The sequence below is a fragment of the Punctularia strigosozonata genome, assembly GCF_000264995.1.
Source record: "Punctularia strigosozonata HHB-11173 SS5 unplaced genomic scaffold PUNSTscaffold_13, whole genome shotgun sequence".
Taxonomy (NCBI): Eukaryota; Fungi; Basidiomycota; class Agaricomycetes; order Corticiales; family Punctulariaceae; genus Punctularia; species Punctularia strigosozonata.
This window is the reverse complement of record NW_006767445.1, coordinates 774295-796221: the sequence shown is the minus strand read 5'-3', so window position 1 is coordinate 796221 and position 21927 is coordinate 774295. Positions and strand designations below refer to the sequence as shown.

Below are 21927 nucleotides of genomic sequence, written 5' to 3'. Positions count from 1 at the left end.
GGCCCGAAAAGCCGACAGCCTCCTCACATCGTTTGGCGCAAGGTAAGACGTTGTCAAGTTGAATTCGATGCTACCTCCGTCAGAGAAACAGAGATCTACCCGCTGTCTCAGCCTCGTCATTAACGCATTTCGTACACGGTAGGCTTGGAGCGATGGGGTGTAATGATATCCAATTTTGCCTTCAAACCCTCCGCAGCTCGCTGATCTCCGGAATGTGGATCCCACCAATGGATACCCGCCACCATCTTGCCGTTCATTCGAGCGATAGTTGTTCCCTGGAAGCCACTCCGGTTGTTGGAACGCATTCACGGCCCGCGCTCTCATGCGAACAGTGCAGCCTTCCTACACGCGGATCTAGGCTGCTGGAAGACACTCCGCAGATAAGATTACACTCCGAGAATACACTGGAGCTTGAGTGCCGCATCCCTATCACCTGATTCCTACTCATACCTCTGGTCTCTTATCGATTGCGCCGTAGAAGGAAAGGTCTGGTAAGGTGGTCTGTATGGGACACGTATAAAGGGACGCGTCGGCCAGGCGTCTCTCCCCAACCAACCCGAACGGACAGATTTCTTCATCGACGCGATGGCCCCCGATCCTCGTTGCACCGCTCTGGCCGCGGCCAAGGACAAGAAAGGTACGTGCTATATGCGTGTGCTATACAACGACCTCGGCCATAACGTCACTTTCTTCCAGGCATCTCCTACACTCAGATCGCCGAGAAGATGGGTACCTCCGAGCAGCATGTCATCGACAGTAGGTCGATCGCGACTCGTTGGCGCGCTTGCTTGTTCACGTCCATCTCTCCTAGTCTGCACTGGCACCCAGAAAGCGACTGATGCGGAGTTCAGCTCTCTTGCCCACATCCTGGACGTGAAGTCTGCGGTACGCCTTTCCCCTTGTTGTTGCCGATCGAGCTGGCTAATGAACTTGCTAAGCCTCCTCACGACTCCGCGCACGTCACCAAATGAATGGGTGCTATCACGTATATACGAGGCCAATGTAATCTAGCATGTCACATACACACCCTGCGGATGCGGCGTGAGGACCCTGAGGTCATAACAGCACGGCATGCGAGCATGGGTAACGATTACCCTTAAGCTTGGGAGTTCGGCGATCCGACAGCGTTGAGAACAATACATGATTAACGATTACACCGGGCGTGCTTGTATGACCTCTAAACTGGGACATCGTACGATATCAATAATAACTCGAGAGAAAACCGGAGCATCCGATAAAACCGAATAAATAGCCCCATTGGACCCCGGCGAAGAGAGTACTGGCTCTACCGTGATCGAGAGGATTCTGCTGAACCTTTGACTGGAACATAGATTGGCTGCGCGTTGGTAGGCGCAGTGGCGGTTGCCGTCGCCACGTAAGGCGCAGCGCTGGGTCTAGCAGCGGCGATGAAAGGGAGGAACCTTGCGTGGACCGCCCGCGCCTGATCCGTAGTGAGGCTACGGGTAGTAGCCATAGGAGGCGGTGCTGCGGGCTGCGAGGGAGCCGGGGCTGGAGGCGTAAGCACCGGCGTGGCGGAAGATGTCTGACTCGTATTGATGTTCGTCATAGACAAAAAGCTGGTAGAGGACCGCCGCTTGCTCTTCGTCCGAGCACGATCGTCCTGCACATGCCGTACTTCGGTTTCCGGATTGGCCGGGAAAGTGACTTGTCTGTGCGGTTGCGGCCTCGGAGGAGGTGCGGACGGTCGGCTCGGGTTTTCGGGAGGCGTGGAAGCGGGAACGAGCATGTCCAACGCGGGTTGAGACGGCATCCTTCCCGATATGGGACGCGTCCGCGTCGGTTGTTGGCCGTTTTGAATGGAAATAGGGGCGGGAGGCTCTGATGGAGGGCGGGCACTAGTGTCTGAGCGAGAGTGAGAGCGCGATACATGGCTAGAGGTCGACGCTCGACTAGGGACGTGCGTCCAATCCTCATGCCTTGATGAGCTTCCAGTACGAGATATCGACGTCGAAGACCTTGATTCATGGCCACGTCCAGTGGAAGGTCGCGACTGAGAGTACGCCGACTGATTCCTGGACGTCGGGATAGTGATTGGGTGTTGCCGCGGGGTGAAAAATTCGTCGTGATCAGCATACTCGAGATCCTCGTCATCGTCAACAGCTTCGGTTGACGCTGTAGGCGCCACCATGCCGCTGGCCCTTGATGCCGGCGTGTTTTGTCCACCGCCTGTTAGGCCAATATCAAGCGCACTCAGACTGCCTGCGATCGCGCCGCTACCGGATTGAGCGCTTCCCCATTGCGAGGCGTTGCTGCGCCCATCTCCTTGGCTCGACACTGGATCACTGGGGGAAGGTCCTATCACATGGGTATTGGACGACCCTAATCGAGAGCGTTGATTCCCTCCAAGACCGTTACTGGTTTCCGCGGGCGCTGGTAAACTCAGGAGCGAGAAATCCGCCATGGAGTCTCTGGCCGCTCGAGCCTCGAAAGACCGGCCTTCACTTCCGGCAGGCGCACTGTTGTCCCTTCCCCCTCGCGAACTGGTGGTAGAGCTCCTCCGCTCCCTGCCCCTTCTCCTGGCCTCCCCATCGCTGAAGTTCTGCCTCTCGGAGTCGGTGCCGTACCCCGGGTCAAGTCCTAAGCTGCCGAGGATCCTGACACCTGGGCCCTGCCCTGCCTGTGGCTGTACTTGCCGCGACTGAGATCGAGCCTGTGGCGTTCGATCCGCGTATGCTTGTGCTATCCCATTCTCGTACCCCATCCCGTAGCCGTTCATCAGGCCACTTCCATACCCATATTGATACTCATACCGCACCATGTCCGGGTCCCGTGGGGTGCTGTCCCGCCTAAGTCGTCTCGACGAGTCGTCGTCTGGCACAGGAGCCATGATGTGAGCGTTCGACACGACCGCAGACCGAGCTCCCGTTGTAGGTTGAGGTGGTGGGTCCTGATAAATATTCTGCGGTTCGCTGCGATGGTGTGTATGACTCCGGCCGGCTCCGTGCCCATTCGCATGGACGGCAGAAGAACCGTTCGTGTACGACATGCTGACATTGGGAAGGATTTGTGGCTGGACAGCATCGGCAGAAGGTGTCCGATGGTCGCCATTGAGAGTTGGTCGCCTAGCGCGGACTGTACTGTTCTGATCCATGGGCGGTCGACTGGAACTGCCTTGTCGACGCTCATCAACCCTGTCGCTCCCCTTCGCCTTCTCTGCACGTGAGGAAGGCCTCACGCCATCCATGACCTCGAACCTCTGTGACAAACTTGACGCAAAACTCGACGCGGACCCGCTTGCGGCGCTGGATGGCATCGAGGGTGGGGAAATAGAGGGCGACCCCGGCGTGGATGTGAACAGCCGGTTGCGCACGAAGCCGGGCAGGAGTTCGTCGGGCAATGGCTGGGGAGGTGGTGGGAGCGGGTTGGAGGTGACCCGACGGACGGGTATGGAGATGGATGGTGTACGATCAGGGTGCGCCGGAGTCAGCTGCGGGGGATTCAACAAGGCATGCTCGTCGAATGAACTAATCGGTGGAGTGCCAGAGTACCCGCTGCTGCTGCTGTGCGACACGTTGCGCATCCTCTCTATCTCCGCCCTCAATGCCGCGTTCTGCCCCTTGACGTCTGCCAACTCCGACTGGACGACAGCGAGCTGATTGAACCCGTCGTCCAGTCGTAAACCGCGAAGCCTTTCCACCTCTCTTCGGAGTGCAGCTAGATCAACCTTGGAGCGTGAGTCGTGGAACTGAGGCTGGAGATTCTCGAGCTGAGATTTGGCTTGTGCGAGCTCGGCCCTGAGGGCCGATATTTCGGAGTGCGCGGACGCAAGAGGTATGTTGGAGTCGACAGATGTATGCGCGCGACTGAGCGATTGTTGAAGTTCCGTTATCTGTCATATTCGTGAGTTAAGTCGATGTATCATGACCCTGTATACACGTACCCTCCTAGATTGAGAGAAACAATGCGGTCAGGGTCATGGCAGAGACAGAACGGGGCCTGTCACGTACTTTTCCCACTCGGCGCGCTCCTCTTGTAGCTGCTTCTGCAAGCTCGCCTCGACAACCTCTGACGTCTGCCGATCCATCTCGGCGCGTCGAATGACCTCCGCCTTAGCTGTCTCCATGTCCCTCAATCTGTGCTTGTACTTCTTTGCGGACTCCCTGTAGCGCCTGCTATTCTCTAACGCTTGACGAGCGCTTCGCAGTGGCCTGAGCTATGACCGTCGTAGGCGCATGAGCCAAGCGCAAGAAAGCAACCAAACAGACGCCCACCACGGGTTCTTCCTCGCTTTGACTCTCCAAAAAATCATCCACACTCCTCATTGTGCTCTCCACCTGACTCTGAGGTGTCCTTTCGAGGTTGATGAGGGCTAGACTTTGCAGCAGAGCGAGCGCTTCGTGATGAGTGTCCGTCTCGGCATGGCCCGCGTCCCCCGGGAGACCGACGGCGGCGCGCTCAGGGGGCGAGTATCGGTCGACATGCAGCTTCGTGACCTTGACTATGTCGAAGCGTTTGCGACACAAAGGGCATGCCACCGGGTTGACCATGCGTAAACATGACTTGCAGAATATGTGGCCGCAGCTCTGACGAAGAGGTCAGTTCATGAGTATATGCGGTTGAACGACGTCAGGGCTGCGTACTATGGCATGCGGCCAGTTTTCGGGGGTAGAGGAGGTATAGGCATCCAGGCATATGTCGCAGCGCGACTCGGGGTGCAGAACGAGAGGCATAGCGTTGACAGTCGCTGAGTCGTGCGGGTTCCTATGCACATTCCTGGCTGGTTTGGTCCGACACAGGGTACGCGCTCAACCCAAATTTCATAACAATCGGGGCGTACGGAACAGGCGGGTCTCAAGTCCTCGTGGCTGCAACGTGCCCGTGCTGAGACCGACGTGCAGCCCGATTCGGGCGAGCTCGCCTCCGCTGCTGGTGGTGGCCGCTAGGCCGCTCGCAGCCCTTGGCGCGAATTTGGGTGCCGACTGGCTGTAGGCGGATGTGGGAGGAGTCAGAGAGGGTATCCCAGTCGTACTCTGCGGTCGCCATGCGCGAGTCATCGTAAGCTATACCCACAGCCTCCGAAATGAAAGTCTACTGATTCAGCGCTCCACACGGTAGTCCGCGCACACGACCTAACTTTGCTTGCTATGCATTTCGTGGAGTATAACGCGATACACCCGTTCTATCGACCCTACATAAGCTATGGGACCACAGTCATGGATCTATATCCATCCGGCTATGAGTTCTAGCATAGCCTCGACTCCGACTACCATCCGTCCGCGATATCAGCGGGTTCAGCAACACAGACCGGCTTCTTGGACGATGCCGGCCCATACCGTCTCCATATATGCCATCATCCAACGTATTCGGTGCCATCCTTGCTGGGGTCGTGGCGCTGCGTCCGAGATGGCAGCATTTGCTTGCAAATTGCGGTGTGCTTCTGCCTGATATATGGGCTTGCCGCCAAATTCGTCATCTCCGGCCGTGCGGTGCAAAATAGGACGCGGAGCAGACAAGGTCAGCTTTCAGTCGTTGATAGATGGACAACAATCGAGGTCACTGCGGCCTCCGGTAGAGAGTACAGTGCCAGCCTACGAGGCATCGGGTTCCTATCAATAAAAACACATTACTAACTCGTCAGCCAGAAGCATATGTGACCATGCTTGCCAGCGCGAGAGCATAGATACAACTTCGTCGTCATCATCTACTCGTCCCCGCATCATTGCTGCAGTCAGAGCATAGGCCACGATGCTCCATGCTCTGGCTCATCAAACAGGCCTGAGGTCCTGAACTCTGGGGCCCTAAGGATGATCAGAACGCTCGACAAGCCTAGCAGCGGTCTCGAGGCTGAACGCCGAGGCAGCTGGAAATGGCGGAATAGAGCCCCGACGCTGTATTGCGGTAACAAGGGACGTCTTCTGGAACTTGATCTGGCCGAGAGCTGGAGGCGTGCAGAACGAGGCCACGACGAGCTTCAGAGTCTCGCACAGCCACGTGTGCGTCGTCAACCGAGATCACGTAGCGTTTGCTGCGTTTGCATACTTACCCCGCTGCCCGCGCCAGTATTATGAATGCGTACGGTTCCTATATACTGATCACCGCGATTACCCTCAGACTCCCAGATCCTTACTTTTCTTCGGCTCCGCTAGTGCGTCGTCGCCTACGCCTTTTCGGACTCTTCGGGAGTCGGGACATACCTCTCTGTACATGTGAACTCCGTTGCTGCGATCCCATCGTTTCTCATTGGCGCTGCAATTCCCGAATCCCGCAACCCACCGGCGTTCCTGCCGTATCATTGATGCTGCTTCCTGGGACTGTTCTGTAGGGAAACTAAGGCGTGCAATCTGTCTGTCAACATCAGCCATTAATCAGACATTTCAATCTCACTGTCCTGCCCGAAATATGCACTATGTATACATCGGACCCGCTCTGAGTTTTACGGATCTATCCACGCGGAAGATGTCTATTCACGCGGTGATTGTCATGTCTGACTTCTCTCACGTTCTACCTGTCTCGAAGACCGCTACGGGAATGTCCTGCTCACGATGCATGTCCATCGCATGATCAAGCGCAATGACTCGCTCCCCGGGGTTGAGCCGAGAATCGGCAAGGGACCGCACTCACACTTGGATCCTGGTCTTTAGACACCGCAAGTCTTCATTTCACTTGGCACAAAGATCGCGAACTCGACCCTTTGATACGAAACACTAGCGCATACGAGGATCGTGCGCTCCTGGCACTTCTGATCCCCATCTCGGCCCTCTCTTCTCCTTCCCTCTTCCCTCTACTCGCTGTCAGTTCCCCGGTGACCAGGACGGCCATGGTAGTGCAAGCTACTCTAGACAATACGTTAGGCGCGTCGTTCCTTGGAGACATCATCGCCGCAGTGTAAGCCTCACTTGCATCTGGACGCTCATCTCTAAGAATCTTGCCGCAGGCTATATGGAGTCACTTGCGTCCAAGTACACTACCGTGACTGCGTACTAAACGCCACCCACTAAGCTATGGTACCAGGTTTACATTTATTACACGAAGAACAACGATGACAGCGCACTCATGAGAAGCTTGGTAAGCATGCTTTACTTCGTCTTTGCCAACGGATGACCGCATTAATCGCTTACATCTAGGTTGGATTCCTATGGTGAGAGCCTCCGGCCGCAAGCCTTAGATGCAACGGAGGTCAACGATGTCATCGCGTATTGATAGGTTCTGTGATTCCGTTCATCTCGCCTTAGTCACGCACAGCATGTATATCTACTGTGTGACTAATTTCGCGAATCCTTTGGCACTTCTTCGACCCACATGGTACGTCCAGGTGACATGCAGAAAAATATACTCTCTGACTATGTGTAGGAGCTTGTTGGTCAGTTACTGTCAACATATCGTACAATATTCAGTCACAGATCATTGTGTTCTAGGCGCAAGTGGTCGTAACGGTGGTATCTGACTTCACCATACGATGTATCTATGGCAGACGGGTTCATAGACGTAAGTACTGTATCTAGATTCTGCTCTTGACACACTAACATGTCATTGTAGTCAGCGGGGGAAACATTCTATTGGACATCATGAATGTGCGTCTCCATTTCTCACTCACTGTTGTCTGATCTTATGCTAGCGCAGATAGCAACAACTCTCGCGGCAGCTGGAGGCGGTCTCGGTAAGTGAAAATATGCAAGCTTCGCGCACATCTGACTGTTGACTGTAGGTTTCGCAATTCGAGAGTCAGTAGGACCGTCAATTGCGAGAACTTGTGTTGACATACTTCCAGGATTCAGCTTGATAGTTTCGCAACTTTTTCTGAGATCAGCGTAAGCGCTCTCCCACCTGTCATCTCTTGGCTGACCAGTCCGCCGAGACAGTGGATACTGTATTTGGCGTTGGCATCCGCCGCTTTGGCTGACATTATTTTGGCGGCCTCACTCTGTTTCTATCTCAACCGAAGCCGGACGGGGTTTGCAAGGTGCGCCTGGAGGATGGTTCGGTATTTCCTCCCTTAATTTGTTCCAGAACCGATGGTTTGGTGCACAAGCTGATGCTTTATGGTGAGCACTTTCTGCAAGCCCGCCTGTATCAAGTTCCGTGATGCTTTGACATAACTTAGGCATAAACAATGGCCTGGTCACGACGTAAGCTCTGCTCGGCAATTCTCAAACACAGAAGAATGAATCCCGTTGATTAGTCTCATCGCACTTCTATGTCTTATCACGGTAAGCCAACTTTGATAAACCACAATACACCACAGAAGAGTGATTTCTCGTAGTATGCAGCAATGCCAGAGACCTTCGTGTTTATCGCGTTCTACGTGGGTACTCCCGATCCATGATCCCTTCTAAAAGTGGTTCAAATACGGCCGCGTAGTTCATGCTCAGCAAAGGTAAGACATCTCTGAACAGCCAAATTTTACCATAACAAACTGTACATTCAGTTTTTCTGAATAGTCTTCTCGCATCATTGGTGCGTAAGAATAAACTGCTCAAACACAGTGTTTTATATTGACAGGGAAATTCTGGCTTGAAAGAATGCTCGAGAGTCTATGAGAGTACAAATGTCTTCAAACAACGTTATGTCCTTCCGCAGATCCCATAGATCTCTCATCGGAACGCACAAGTCTGAGATCGGCACTGCAGATGATATGGAATTGGTGAGCCCTCCGTATGGCAGTCCGTTTCAGAATGAATGATGTGTACTACCCAGGCTCCACCTCTGGCTATCAGTGTAGAAACGAGCACTCTCAAGAGGGTCGACACCTATACAAAAGATACCAGTGATACCAAGGTGAGTCGGCCGGACTGACGGCGCAGCAACAAGGTGGGACCTCATCTAACCACATTTATGCAGTGGGATGGCAAGGCCTGATTCGCCTTCTGCAAGCATATTTCATGGCGCAATGCTTGCTCTCGGAGGAACATACTGGTGTAACGTACTGAGACATGTTCCAAACCATCTGTGTTGCTCCGATTCGCCGCTGTGGTGGTGGTCGTGGCTTACTTTCTACATATACCTTGCCTTACCTGAGAGAAACTCAAGCAAAATACAACAAGACTGGCCTTGTCAGATGGATGCTGAGTTATACCTATATTGACATGGCTATCCAGTCCGTTTGGGACAAGGGAGTCTTCTATCTATTCTTGCCAGGTACCGCCATGGTTACGTGGCGGTGAGCAGTGGTTGAAACCATGTGGCTGCGTCTCTCCTTGATCTCGTACCTCTACTGCGCGTCGGGGTCAACTGATACTGATCTCGCTTGCTCTGGAGCAAACATTTCGTTGGGCTTGCTCTCAGTAACACCGAAGGATGAGCGACATCCCCGACCTTGTCGACAAGTCTTCCGACATGCTGCGATTCCCCAAGCATAGCTTGTGGTGTTTCCTTCGGCGTCAGATGTGGTTTCCGCATAGAAACAGCAAGTGTTCAGCCAGTTCGGATGCGGTTCCATCCGGGCGTATAACTGCCTTGGACTGCATTGCCCCAATGGGAAGCGGCACTCTGAGATAACTCGGGCGTTTCGGTTCCACAGCAGCGTTCCACGATGTTACGAGCCTCCGGGTGGCTCTCCACTCGGGGCTTCATTATGCTACGGACTATGGCGCTCCACTGTATCTAGTGGCTGTGGTCGTATTCTTGTCACCGCAAGTGGATTGTAGAGTATATAGCCAGCATAAGCCGAGCGAACTCGAGACTTTCCCCATCCTTCGTCATCCATACGTGATGAATATCCTTGGCACTATTATCGCAGAAACACTAGGCGTAACTCTGGTGTGCGGATGCGTGGCCTCGTTTCTGAGTGGCATAGCGGCTATTCAATGCTTGGTCTTCTACCATCGGCACAGGAGACGGGAGGACAACTTTGTCAAGGGCTTGGTGAGTGCGAATGTGTCGCATCTGAGGCAAACCATGTACAATGATGATGCAGATAGCTTGCTTATGGACTCTCGATATCGCAAGTCTTGGATTGACCATTCATGTTCTATATCATTACCTTGTGCGGAATTTCTCGAATCCGATCGCACTATCGAGACCAGTGTGGTGCGTACTACCCTTTCTTCCCAGCAAAATCATCATCCATGAGGTGTTGCTGCATAGGAGCCTATTGGTAATTGTCCTACCTAGGTCATCTCTCTGGTCTATCTCAAGCGAGTTCATCGTCTGTATAGGTGCTTGTTATAACAACAGTAAGAATGCTGCTAGGATGCGAGGTCGAAGGAACGTAACTTATCAGATACCAACCCAGTCTTGTATCAATGTGATCGTGCGCGGGTAAGCTATAGTCCGGAAGACTTTGAGCTAGAACTGACATTTTCATGCCTCAGGGTGTTTGCAAGACGTGCAATGCGACGTACGTCGACCTCTGACACTGTGGCTCTATACCGCGCGTGCTGACCACATCAAGTCAGTATCGTTTCGGCTCAGGGACAGCAATATGATGGTCGCGGGGCAAATGGTATCGATGGTGTGTTCACCGTCTTTATTTACTTCTAGTAACATGACATGAGATGCAGGGGTTGCCCTCCGTCGCTGCATTCGGTACGTGGCCTGTGCATCATGACATACACACAGATTCTTCAATGCGGTGGCTCTGCAGCATCTGGAATCGGTGTGTCGTATATCCTTAGTATTCTCGTGGATGAGAAAACAGTGCATTGATATCATCGCAGGATTTGGGGTTGCTGGGTACGCTTCGACTTCATCATCTTTGAAGGCGTATAGTTCATACAGCGGATGGTAATAGGCTGTTTGCGCCAACATTTCATGATTTACTCCACCGCCTTCGAGTCAGTAAACTCGGCTTTTTATTCCGAAGCTCGCTGACGGAGTCTAGTGGGTAATCTATGTAGGCCTTGGCTCGGGAGCGCTGGCTGATGTAGTCATGACCTCGTCGTTGTGCTTTCTATTCTGGAAAGGTCGTATGGGGACAAATCAGTTAGTGATCTTGCATCGTCGTACGGCAGAGGTTGATGTAATGCATCACAGACATCGGCGTACCATGCTTCTTTTGGGATTGTATGCTCTTGCCACGGGCCTCGTTACCAGGTCAGCTACTGTACTTTGTTATCAGACAGTGTTGACCGGGCTTCACAGCGGATGTGGACTGCTGGTAATCGTGACGGTGAGTGATTCGTCCTGCGTATCTTCCTGCCCACTGATACCATGGTTACTAGTTTACGTCTTCGCGATTCACGTTTTTCCCTCTGGCATTTTACCTCCTTCTGAGCCACGTATTATTCAATTCTTTGCTCTCGAACCTGAACCTGCGAAGTGGAGATGTGCGTCGGGGCGATCTGGACGTTCTTCACTTGCCTCGGATCGGCACGAGACGTTCCGTGGTAGCTCCTATGCCTTCAATCATCCTGGACATAGGGCGGTCAACTGTCAACCAATCACCTCTACTGGATCAAGCTCCTGTGGTGCGTACTTGCGACCCTCGGCATACGGAGCTGTCCGTTTGTGCTTATCGACTAACACCCACTCCCAGCTTCCTATGCCACCTCGCGTCAGCCCTATGCCGATATGGCGCCATCCGCACACCGGAGGTTCTCAAGCAACATTATCACCGGTCAGCCCGAATGTGCTTGACAGCTCCATAGCAGCACTGAGCCGCAACGAAGAGTGGCCGTGAGGGATGTCTGCTTAATGCATATCACTTAGATTCCTTAGAAGCGTCATGTAACATTATTGTATCCAATATTGAACGGTTCGTGGACAATGAAATCACAAAGACATCGATACAAACTGTAAGGTTCATCGTGCTGTTGCTCTGAGCCCAGCAATTTAACGAACGTTGAAGTCTCAATAGGTTTCTCCTTCCACTTCTTGGATCAGCTTCAGCGACTGAGTAGACCTTGGGGAGATGATACACTCGAAAGGCCGCGGGTAACTATGGGCAAAAAAGGTGATCAGCTCCCGACTCGAGACGAATGCAGGCAACCTCACGATAACATTCCCGGCGTCATGTCCGGAAATAGCTTAATTGCCTTGCCATCCATGTCAAGAGGCGGCGCTATGCTGTATACCGCAAGCACGGTAGCGACAACGCTGAAAAGGGTTTGGTCACTCATCCAACGGCCGGGACATATGCGCTTATGAATGTAATTTCAGTTGCAGCCTGCCGTGTGAGGAAGTAGCGAACACACTCTACCGAACCCGAACGCGGCGACTCCTGGGTCCCTTACGGCAGGATTCAAAGTGCCATCGTCTTTCAGGAAACGTTCGGGCTTGAAAACCTCCGGATCCGGATACTCCTTGGGATCATGGAGTATAGACCTATGATCAAAACCGGTATAAACACCCCTAACTATGATAATAACCGAATGAGACCGTACCAGGCGTTGCCAAAGAAAAGTGTACCCTTCGGAAGGTGATATCCTCGATACTCATCATCCTCAACCGAAGTATGCACCACAGCTAGATCAGGATGAGGACTGTTACTGACAGGCGAGAACAGACTAACCGAGCGGAACAACTGGCTGCCATCGCATAACCTCCTTACAAAGGGCAGACACATACGGCAAGGAACCGAGGTCATCGAAGTCTAGTATCAGATGGTCAGACTCATTGTCATGTATAGCCGGAGCACGGTCATGATTACTCGCCTGGAAGCCTCGTCCCACGTGTGATTGCGTCAAGTTCCTCTTGCGCTTTCTTCTGGACTTCAGGGTACATTACCATTGCGAGGAAGAACGTTTGCGTCGCAGATATAGTCTTGCCAACCCTATCTATCAGCGCCCCCGTGCATTTTGAGGATAGCACAACTGACCGTGTCCGCTCCGCCTGTTATCATAAGACCACATGAATTGCGATGTATACCATCATGTATCGAAGGAAACACACCGGCATAAGCTACACCAGTGACATCGCGCACGATGAGCTCAGCCTCTGCGCGGTCTTCTTCGTCGGTGATTCTATCCAGCAACGCCGTCAGGATGCAAGGCTTTGCTGTGCCTTGTCGCTATGAAATGTGTGAACAAAAGCACGTGGATAATGGCTGATGCTTACCATGAGATCCTTGGTGTCCTCAAACGGCCACGTTACCATCTCATGAGAGAGGGGTCTCCATTTGATCGCATCTCGCTTGAACTGCGCACCAGGGAACCAGGCAGGGACGTGCTTAACTGGGAAAGGTATATCAGCGGATACACATTTACCTTAGTGCGTGAAGCATACGCCAGGGAAAGGTGTTGACGAGATAGGTCGTTGGATTGCCGGCATGGGCGAATCTGCAATATTATCTCCGCGTCATTGAGAGCACACAAGAGGATCCATTGATCACGCACCGACTAATGGCTTCTTCGGCCTTTGTGATATATTTGTCGTTCGTGTCGGCAATCTTGATGCCGTAGGTAACATCCATGATCACCGCAGACAGGGTGCTGGGCATCATGCGGTAGTCCGTATAGCAGAAGAATTGTATCCAGGAATACGGCAGCTTACTGTCGGAGATGGTGGGCAAATCGCTCCGGCGACTCCAACAATCGGGGAAGCAACGCGCGCGCTTCTCGTAGCTGGATGGGGCGATACTGATGCACTTGGTTGACGTTGAAGAACTGGTGGAACGCCCGCCTTCTCTTCCGCCAGCGTTCACCGTAGTTCATAGTGGACAAGATCCAGCCCCAGCCCATCCTGCAATACCAACGGTGTCCATATCAGCCATTGGCGAAGGATGAGATATCTGGCAAAGATACGTGCAGTTCGTGTAACATCACCATCCGAGGCCGATCGGAGAAATTCGAGGAACGACGATCGAATATATCGACGCATGCCTCCAGGGATCCAAGAATGACTATCCCTTGGCCGAACGACTCTAGATAGACAACATCACCTGAAACAGGTTATGAGAGCCTCATCGCAGGGATACTGGACGATCCACTCACCGTACTCCTTGGTCCATTCGTCGTATTTCAACCAGGGGTGTCCCGTCGGCATGTCGGAGGCGTTGCCGACCCATGGAATGCGCCGCGAAGGGCCCGGAGGAAGGGGGAGTCCATGTGGATTGGCGAGCCGACGGCGCAGGTACTGCCAACCGAGGTAGAGACATGTCCCTGTGAGGGGGATCACAGCTGAAGCAGGCAAAGCAGTAAGCTCAAAAGACGGCATTGTACGTCTTCCTGATCTTCTCGGTTACCACTGTTATATATGCGTTTTGAGGCCTGTGGGTAACCGGAAGATAAACAACCACGGAGATGTGAAATGGTATCACGGGTCCCCGGATAGCTATCAGAAGCTGGCGGTTCTTTGAAGCCCCCAATGCCCCTGTTGAACACGGCGTGTCTTCAAGCCTTCAAGTACAACCCCATGACGTAAAAGCGTCTCATCCTCCACGATAGCCGCGCTTCCTTCAAGAAAGGAACGCCGCCGATGGCAAGCCTGAGAGTGCTCTCGCAGTGGTGTGGCCATCATAGCAGCGCTCGACCGAGGTTTTCACAGGGTACCGACGTTTCCGCAGCGCCGGAACAAGCACTCCAGTGGCCGCATCCCTGTGTCGAAAACAGTCGTCTTCGGTGGTCGAGCGGTGGAAGCCGAGGTGGAGAAACAAGCTTGACGACACGAGAACCACCGAAGACGATCTTGAACCGTGAAGACACGGCGATGGACTCACAAGGCCGCTTGGCTCGGAACATCGAAGTAACCAGATGCACATTGCGGACTCGTTGAATGCAAGTGGTTATATATGCGCGCGGTAGTCCTAGATTGTCCTCCCCCACCCCGGCCGCCCGACCCCATCATCAAGTAACGCAAACACTGGCCGGTCCAAGGACAGTTACCGGCGAAAGAACACTTGGTCCCTTCAGGGTCGTTTTATTTGGTGAAGCTTCGGATAACCTTCGCAGCTATGTGGAGGAAGAAGATGGAGGCGATGAAGGATAGCGAGAGGACAAGCACAATGAATGGGTCCCTGTGGCAATGGACAGAACATTAGCAAGCGAGAGCGTAGGCGGAAGATTTGGTACTAACACTCGCAAGCCTGGTGAGTCGTCGGTGTAGAGTTTCAGCATAGTATTCGAAGAGCCTCCGGCACCCGCGGCACGCGTCGAGTTGGGTTTCTGGACGGTGGCTGTCGCACGTCGCCTGCAAGTGCGAGATTTCATTAGTGGGTGGTTGGTGCACGTAGACTTTTCCGCGAGGACACACCGGATGGCGGCACCGGGGGGCTTCGCAACGCCAGTGTTGCGTGCACTGGGAGTAGTCGGCCGAGAAGAAGGGCTGTCGGTATCGCTCTATGACAGCAACGCCGAATAACACGAACGAAGAGAGCATAACGGGGATCCGTGAGTGCCTGAAAGCGTAAGGTCATTCCGGTTGAGTGCGCACCATTTTTACGCTGAGAGGACGGAAATTAGGGTAACAGATACAGAGAGAGTACGAATCAGGCTGCCAGGTGGTATACGAGCGCAAGCTCAGCAGGAACGAAGGGACGAAGTTAAGGACAGGGGAGCAGCGACGTGTCCGAGAAGTGCAATGCTGGCGTCACGCCTTGCCCGATCACACGGACCTTTCAGTCACGAGATTCTGTGACCGCGAGTGAGTGACGACATGATGCCCGAATGCGCAGGCCAGTCAACTCCTCCTGTGACTTCACCTCGCTACTAGCTATAGTGCGACGCACTGTACGGGCGGTCTTCGACCACAACACTAGTGCTATCATCAAGCTGCTTTTTTCCCTCAGAGCATCAATCGGAACAATCTAAGGCACACCCCATAGTTAATCGCCCCGCCCCCTGCCCATCGCTACACGATGTCTCTCGTACGTCACATTCACGGAACGCAATGGCGAATACTTCCCAGTCGGAAATTATAAGGACATATCTACTTTCTTATAGATTCACGCGCTCGTCGCTCGAGGCACCACTGTACTGGCCGAGCACCAAGGCGGACAACGGGATTTCTCCCAAGGTGCTTCGTCTCTGGTCCTCTGATGAACTCACAAGACGCTAACCGTTTTGTTTCCAGCTGTTCAAACCATCCTTACTCGCATCCCACCTAATGCTTCCAAGCTCACCTACGTTTGGGAGCAATTCTTGTTCCATTACATATCCGACGGGACGCACGTCTTTCTCTGCATGGCAGATGATGCAGCAGGACGGTACGTCTTCACTCAGAACTCAAACCCTTCCTCCAGTCTGTCTACGGTCGGAGGATTGAAAGACTCCACACGGCCTCGTCGTCGCGCCCGAGCGCAATACGTGCAGGATACCTTATCGGTTTCTTGATGCTAACTGGATGTTACCAGCCGAATGCCCTTCACCTTCCTTGGAGACCTGCAGCAAAGGTTCAACGCCGCTGCGCTCCCATCCTCCTCCCGCGGTGATGATCCGGCCTACAGCTTACAAGGTCGGCTGTTGCACTAACCGCAACGATACTCTTGTAACGCCATTATATGAACAGGATCCTTTGGCCCAACGATTGCTTCTCTGATGCAAGAGTACAACACCAGTCCGCCCACCGACGAATTGGGCCGTGCACAGGCCGAGCTCGCGCAGGTCAAGGACATCATGGTGCAGAATGTCGAACAGATCCTGTCTCGTGGCGAGCGCATCGAGCTTCTCGTCGACAAGACGGACAACATGGCCTCTCAGGTAGGTCAATTCCTTCGGGTTACTTCCCGCCGCACAGCTCATTTACCTCGATCCATAGGCAACGGCATTCAGACGAGGCGCGCGCACCGTGCGGAGACAGATGTGGTGGAAGAACTCCAAGATTTTGGCTTTAAGCGTGATCGTTGCCCTCGTAGGTTGTCGGCCATGCATCGCCTGCACGACTCCGCATTGATTATTGTCAATGCAGATCCTCTTATGGATATTCGTGGCACAATTCTGCGGCGCAGGTTTGAACCAATGTGGGGCCAAGCATTAGTGTTGCTGTGTTCGCCCTCTTCCTCTCGTATTGTATTGCCACCTACATCTACTTTGGATTACCTTTTGAACTGCGCTAAATATTACCATCGGGGGATGTGCTGGCATTGAGCATAGCGCGATTCATTCTTGGTGGCTACAAAGCTGATCCTGCATGCTTTGGAGGTTCGTCGTCACTCTGTCCCTCTGGGCATATGCATGGCGAGATTCCGCCTCGCCCGGTACTCAGTAAACCATCCGCGTGGCACGCAATCTTATGTTATCGCCGTTACTGCACGCCGTGCAGCACTTGCCTCCTGTACATGCCTCTCGTCAACATACCAAGCCACCATACGGCGTTAGTCTTCTCGGTTCCGGGCTTGAAGTAACATGGCACCTGCTTCTGTTAGATATGATTGGTGCCCTTCATCTACCTTCGCAAGACTGCCCTGACAACTTCACTGCTGCCATTCTGGTCCCTCGTCGCTCTTGTGCTGAAGTTCGAGACCGGGACCAAACACAATTGAAAGCTTTATCGATGGTTCTCCGCGAACCGTGCTCGAAGCAACTCGGGGACTCCAATAGCCTGATCACTGACGGGGATACTGCTTTCGCCCCCCGGGATGCACTCCAACGGCCATGGATAGGACGTATCAGGACGTACTCGCGCACAAACAGAAGCAGTTCCATTGCTTCTAGCTTCAATGTGCAGTTCTCCGCCGGCAAGTCTGGGAGTTAAGGGCATTCGGCAGTAGGTCCAGCGGCAACCTCAACGTCTATGACCCTGATTCTCGTGAGATACATCCCCTCCGGACACGGCATATAATGGGACTGGTGGACAACCCGAATGCGCCCTTTGTAGGATGATGGATCCCTATCTCCTCTGTGGCGTGTTCGCCGTGCTATGCTCGCTTTTCTTTCTGCAGCGTCGCCTTTCTGCAAATTCACGTCGTCCGCTGCCTCCAGGACCTCCAGCATATATTCCCTGGATCCGGCATGCATTTCAGATTCCCACAGAGCGGCAATGGGTCAAGTTCAACGAATGGAGCCGTACTTACGGCAAGCATCATTGCGTGGTTGTGTTTTCGTCCAGCTGACTGTATATATAGGGGATATCATGTCTGTCGAAGCCTTGGGTCAACGCTACATCATCTTGGGCTCTCTGAAGGCGTGCACGGACTTGTTTGATCGCAGGTCCTCAAACTTCTCCGATCGTCCGAGACTCCCAATGCTGAACGAACTGTGAGTCCGAAAACCTGCTGCGCAACATCATCCTCCTGATGTCCATGACGGCTTCGCAAAGCTCGGGTGGCAACTGGAGCTTCGCTTTCAGGGAATACGGTTCACAATGGCGGGATGAAAGGCGAGCATTTCACAAATACATGAACATCACCCAGGTGGCCCAATATCGCCCGAAGCAACTCAAGGAAGCGCGCGCGTTCTTGCAGCGACTGCTGGCAACTCCAGATCGATTTTACGATCTGGTTCGACAGTGAGCGGCATCGTCGGCTCTGCTGCACCAACACTTGGCATCTGACAGATTCAATGCTAGCACGTTAGGTGCGACCATTATGAACGTTGTCTACGCTATCGAAACTGCAGAGGAGAACGATGAATATATCAACAAGGCTGAGGAGGCTTTGCAAACGTAGGTATTCTTCCACGTCCTCGCACTCGTAGAACTGAGCACTGTTCTAGCCTCTCTCTCGCCGGTAATCCAACGGCATATCTAGTCAACACTTTTCCCTGGCGTATGTTTCTCGTCAAGTCTCCGCATGAAGATACGCTGAACCGCCTGATAGTAAAGTACATCCCGAATTGGTTTCCCGGGGCCCAGTTCAAGCGTCAAGCGGCGCGTTGGCGGCAGATAGCGTACGAGTTTGTCACCAATCCACTGAATCACGTTAAGGAGGAAATGGTGAGGTCCCTTCCGGGCCCGGGTATCAGGCTAACTTACCTTATCAGCGCCGAGGAACTGCTCGTCCCTCGATGGCTCTTTCACTGTTGGAAGAACTCGCCGATGTCCCTCAGGAAGAAAGGGCTCAACGAGAAAGGATTGTCGCAAATGTCGCTGCGATAGCATACGGTGGTGAGTTGAGCAGTGACATCATTGGTTCCTGTCGACTCGATAGGAACTCCATCAAATAGGTGGTGCAGACACGGTGAGCACTTACCAGGAGGCCTTGTGGTCTACTTGCCAACAATCTTGCGCAGACGATATCCGCCCTAAACACGTTTTTCCTTGCTATGGCCATGCACCCCGGCGTTGTAAAGCGGGCTCGGGAAGAGCTGGACTCCGCTGTAGGCACCCAACGGCTACCGAGTAATTGATGTTTATATCTGGTCCAGGAGATGTCAAACTGACCTGACCCTTCTTAGCCTTCGAGGACGAGGAGCACCTTCCGTACATCACGGCTATCTGCAAAGAGGTGATGCGTTGGCAGACAGTGACCCCTCTCGGTTCGCGTTCTAGAGTTGATGCCTTCCGCTCTATGCTGATATTGTCCTTTGCGCAGCCGTGGTTCACAGTTCGGTTCAGGACGACGAGTACAACGGCTATTTCCTTCCCAAAGGGAGCGTGTTCTTCGGCAACGCATGGTGAGCCGCGAGCAGCATCCTTATACCAGGACTCACCAACTGTTCAGGGCAATCATGCACGATCCCGAAGTATATCCGGAGCCGCACTCGTTCAAGCCAGAGCGTTTCTTGAAGGCAGGGCGTATCAATCCGGAAGTGCGAGACCCAACTGTAGCCGCCTTTGGTTTCGGACGGGTGCGTAATATTCGCAATTCGTCATACATACTAGCATATCAATAGTACGATCGTAGAGGATCTGTCCAGGGCGCTGGTTCAGTGCACAGTCGCTGTTCATCACCGTTGCATCGGTCCTTGCAGCTTACGATATCAGAGCGCCGATGGACGAACATGGCCGTCCGATACAACTAGAGGCCAAAATGACGACCGGTGTACTCTCGTGAGGCCTGCTGTATCACGCGTTGACCTTCGCTGACCCGAACGCCGTGCTCGCAGCTACCCAGAGCCTTTCCAATGCATTATAGTCCCTCGTTCGAAGCAAGCCGAACGACTTGTTAGAGAAGGGGCCATTGAAGTCGAATGAGTTCCACATGATAAGTACCAGTGTCAATGTGCCACCTCAACGAGCTAAGTAGTAGACAACTCACAATGGGAGAGCGGCATGACATCGTACTCCTCATGTGCTCTTCGAACTACCCGAGCAATTCATATACTAGTATGCAATTGACCGATCCCCTCACATATTCCCAAGCATCGTGATCCACGCTGGCTCTGCGTAGCTGAGTGGAAGAGTAGCGCGCAATCGATAGAAGAACACAGAAGACGTTTGATTTACAACATATAGTGGTACAGAACATAGCAAGACGAATCTACACTCATGATAATCCTCAGCACTAGCGACTGCACATGCGCGCGCGTTGCCTCGCGCGACATCGAATCACTTGCCGCTAGAGCCGACAGTGCCGTAGCCGCTGATAGGACCAAAGCTTGCTTTGCGCGGGCTCGGGGTGAGCGGGATCTCCTCGTTGCTTCGCGCGGGCCTGGGTGGATATCCACCGTACCCGGGTCCGTCAACCATCTCGTCCTCGGCACCTTCAGCGTCGGCATCGAACGCTAGGAAACGCGCAGTGTCCTCGTCGGACCATGCCCCGCCTCCGCGCATGCGGCTGAAGGGGAACACGCTGTGAAGGAAACTCGGGATGGGGATTTTGCTGAGCGCCGGGAGGATACGCGAAAAGAGCGCGGCAAGGATGGGTGCACGAGAGACGAGGAAGGCGCCGAAAGCGGGCATGTATGCGAGCAATGTGCGTCGTTTAGAGGCGAAGCGGGGATGGGTGAGAAGATATAGCGTGAGCATAATCACTAGACTGCGAAAGAGCAGCGTTAAGATCGTGTCTCGGCGAGTAAAAGATAAGGGCGACATACCCAGATAAGATGACGCCACTGATGCCCCAAGTCAACCGTCCGCCACTTACGAGCTCCGAGTCCGGCTCTGGGTCGTAGATAGGCTGCTCTCCTGCTCCCGTGTCCTCCTTGGGTGGAAGGCTCGGGTTCCGCTCGTCACCGCCCGCGTCTCCTCCAGAACCCTTATCAGGAGTCAAGTTCTTCGAGCACGCATGTCGGGTCTTCCAACGGAATACATGCCATGAGCCCCACTGCCATACCCAGTTAGGAGAGGTGGGCTCCTCCGCGTTGTGATCGCATACAAACGCGAAGCTCGCGGTTTGATTTCGCTTCGCCCACTCCCCTCCGTGCAGGGAGAGAATAAATGCGTCGTGCGGCCCGTCCTCGGGGGTGCGGGTGCGCACGGTCATGTTGAGCCGGGTGAAGTACCGGTCGCTCTCTTTGTCATCCGTATGGTTGTGGTCTGGATGTCGGGCGAGCGTTCCTGCTAGAGGCACCATTTGGGTGATGCGCCGGGTGCGGCGCTTGCCTGGCAATCTGTTCAAGACTGACAGCGCGCCGGTAGCAGGATTAGCGCATGAACAACGCAATGGGAAAGACCAACGTGCCTGTCTTGCACACCCACGTTCCTGGAGGGCATTGTTCCTTCTCGGAGAGCGTTTTGTTACGCCATAGACGATGCGTCACTTGCAGTGTGAAGCGCGTTGTCGTGATCGTTGGCGGTGTTTCGTCGTCCCACTCTATTTGGATGGGAGGTTGGCCCTTTCGGGCGTCAAAGAGCGGACATACTGGCAAAGCAAGCTTAATGCAAGCATGGTCCACCATCAGCGGAAAGACATACAATCAAATTCTTGTCCGCTGAGGCGAAACTTGCATTTGAGCCCCGGCGTCGTCTCCTGCAATGTCGTGAAGTCGTCGGGAACTTGCAAGCCACGTAGCGCGTCCTCTTCACTTAACAGGGAGACGGCATCGGCATCTCGATCGTCCCGAAGGAAGAGTTCCTTGGAAGAGCAGGTAGCCCCGACGGCGGCCAGGAGGAAAGCGGCAGCTACGCAGAACCGAGCAGCGCGCATCGCGGGAGGACAACAGGTCGACGAGTCAGCCAGAGCCGCCTGGGAGCGCGAGGCATGGAGAACATAAGGTGATGACGAAGAGATATTACAGAGCGAGCTAAAGCAGCAGGGTAGAAGGCCGATAACAT

At 53.7% G+C, this 21927-nt stretch overlaps 8 protein-coding genes across 8 annotated transcripts; 4 read left to right on the top strand and 4 right to left on the bottom strand.

The window, feature by feature from the left end:
• Window positions 1-548: 548 nt before the first annotated feature.
• PUNSTDRAFT_54936 (uncharacterized protein) lies at window positions 549-1062 on the top strand. Its single transcript, XM_007387319.1, has 4 exons — window positions 549-637; window positions 697-756; window positions 812-885; window positions 939-1062. Exons 1-4 carry the CDS (start codon window positions 586-588, stop codon window positions 969-971), a joined length of 219 nt encoding a protein of 72 aa, XP_007387381.1. The 5' UTR covers window positions 549-585; the 3' UTR covers window positions 972-1062.
• Window positions 1063-1126: 64 nt separating this feature from the next.
• Window positions 1127-4843, bottom strand: PUNSTDRAFT_122413 (uncharacterized protein). Its single transcript, XM_007387318.1, has 4 exons — window positions 4602-4843; window positions 4233-4544; window positions 3965-4174; window positions 1127-3850 (listed from the first exon to the last, which is right to left on the bottom strand). Exons 1-4 carry the CDS (start codon window positions 4689-4691, stop codon window positions 1286-1288), a joined length of 3177 nt encoding a protein of 1058 aa, XP_007387380.1. The 5' UTR covers window positions 4692-4843; the 3' UTR covers window positions 1127-1285.
• A 3681-nt stretch (window positions 4844-8524) lies between these two features.
• Window positions 8525-8817, top strand: PUNSTDRAFT_137668 (uncharacterized protein; the record flags this gene model as incomplete). Its single annotated transcript, XM_007387317.1, has 3 exons — window positions 8525-8602; window positions 8656-8736; window positions 8800-8817. The coding sequence occupies 3 exons, from the start codon at window positions 8525-8527 to the stop codon at window positions 8815-8817; spliced, it is 177 nt and encodes a 58-aa protein (XP_007387379.1).
• Window positions 8818-11748: 2931 nt separating this feature from the next.
• Window positions 11749-14052, bottom strand: PUNSTDRAFT_115960 (cytochrome P450; the record flags this gene model as incomplete). The annotated part of the gene is made up of 13 exons (XM_007387316.1): window positions 11749-11836; window positions 11893-12038; window positions 12093-12222; window positions 12282-12363; window positions 12410-12490; window positions 12552-12674; window positions 12790-12907; window positions 12955-13070; window positions 13123-13175; window positions 13233-13328; window positions 13390-13578; window positions 13672-13777; window positions 13830-14052. The coding sequence occupies 13 exons, from the start codon at window positions 14050-14052 to the stop codon at window positions 11749-11751; spliced, it is 1551 nt and encodes a 516-aa protein (XP_007387378.1).
• Window positions 14053-14214: 162 nt separating this feature from the next.
• Window positions 14215-15387, bottom strand: PUNSTDRAFT_54934 (Pre protein translocase Sec Sec61-beta subunit). The gene is made up of 4 exons (XM_007387315.1): window positions 15268-15387; window positions 15088-15173; window positions 14911-15024; window positions 14215-14851 (listed from the first exon to the last, which is right to left on the bottom strand). Exons 1-4 carry the CDS (start codon window positions 15268-15270, stop codon window positions 14755-14757), a joined length of 300 nt encoding a protein of 99 aa, XP_007387377.1. The 5' UTR covers window positions 15271-15387; the 3' UTR covers window positions 14215-14754.
• Window positions 15388-15528: 141 nt separating this feature from the next.
• Window positions 15529-16896, top strand: PUNSTDRAFT_91833 (VAMP/synaptobrevin-like protein). Its single transcript, XM_007387314.1, has 7 exons — window positions 15529-15700; window positions 15777-15849; window positions 15907-16039; window positions 16187-16287; window positions 16342-16532; window positions 16591-16683; window positions 16741-16896. Exons 1-7 carry the CDS (start codon window positions 15692-15694, stop codon window positions 16807-16809), a joined length of 669 nt encoding a protein of 222 aa, XP_007387376.1. The 5' UTR covers window positions 15529-15691; the 3' UTR covers window positions 16810-16896.
• A 757-nt stretch (window positions 16897-17653) lies between these two features.
• On the top strand, window positions 17654-19905 carry PUNSTDRAFT_74763 (cytochrome P450; the record flags this gene model as incomplete). The annotated part of the gene is made up of 14 exons (XM_007387313.1): window positions 17654-17860; window positions 17881-18029; window positions 18091-18279; window positions 18340-18435; window positions 18486-18538; window positions 18590-18705; window positions 18753-18876; window positions 18936-18949; window positions 19002-19110; window positions 19167-19247; window positions 19304-19385; window positions 19433-19559; window positions 19616-19761; window positions 19818-19905. 14 exons carry the CDS (start codon window positions 17654-17656, stop codon window positions 19903-19905), a joined length of 1581 nt encoding a protein of 526 aa, XP_007387375.1.
• A 241-nt stretch (window positions 19906-20146) lies between these two features.
• Window positions 20147-21908, bottom strand: PUNSTDRAFT_54931 (uncharacterized protein). The gene is made up of 4 exons (XM_007387312.1): window positions 21568-21908; window positions 21335-21514; window positions 20748-21273; window positions 20147-20689 (listed from the first exon to the last, which is right to left on the bottom strand). The coding sequence occupies exons 1-4, from the start codon at window positions 21797-21799 to the stop codon at window positions 20260-20262; spliced, it is 1368 nt and encodes a 455-aa protein (XP_007387374.1). The 5' UTR covers window positions 21800-21908; the 3' UTR covers window positions 20147-20259.
• Between the last annotated feature and the right edge of the window lie 19 nt (window positions 21909-21927).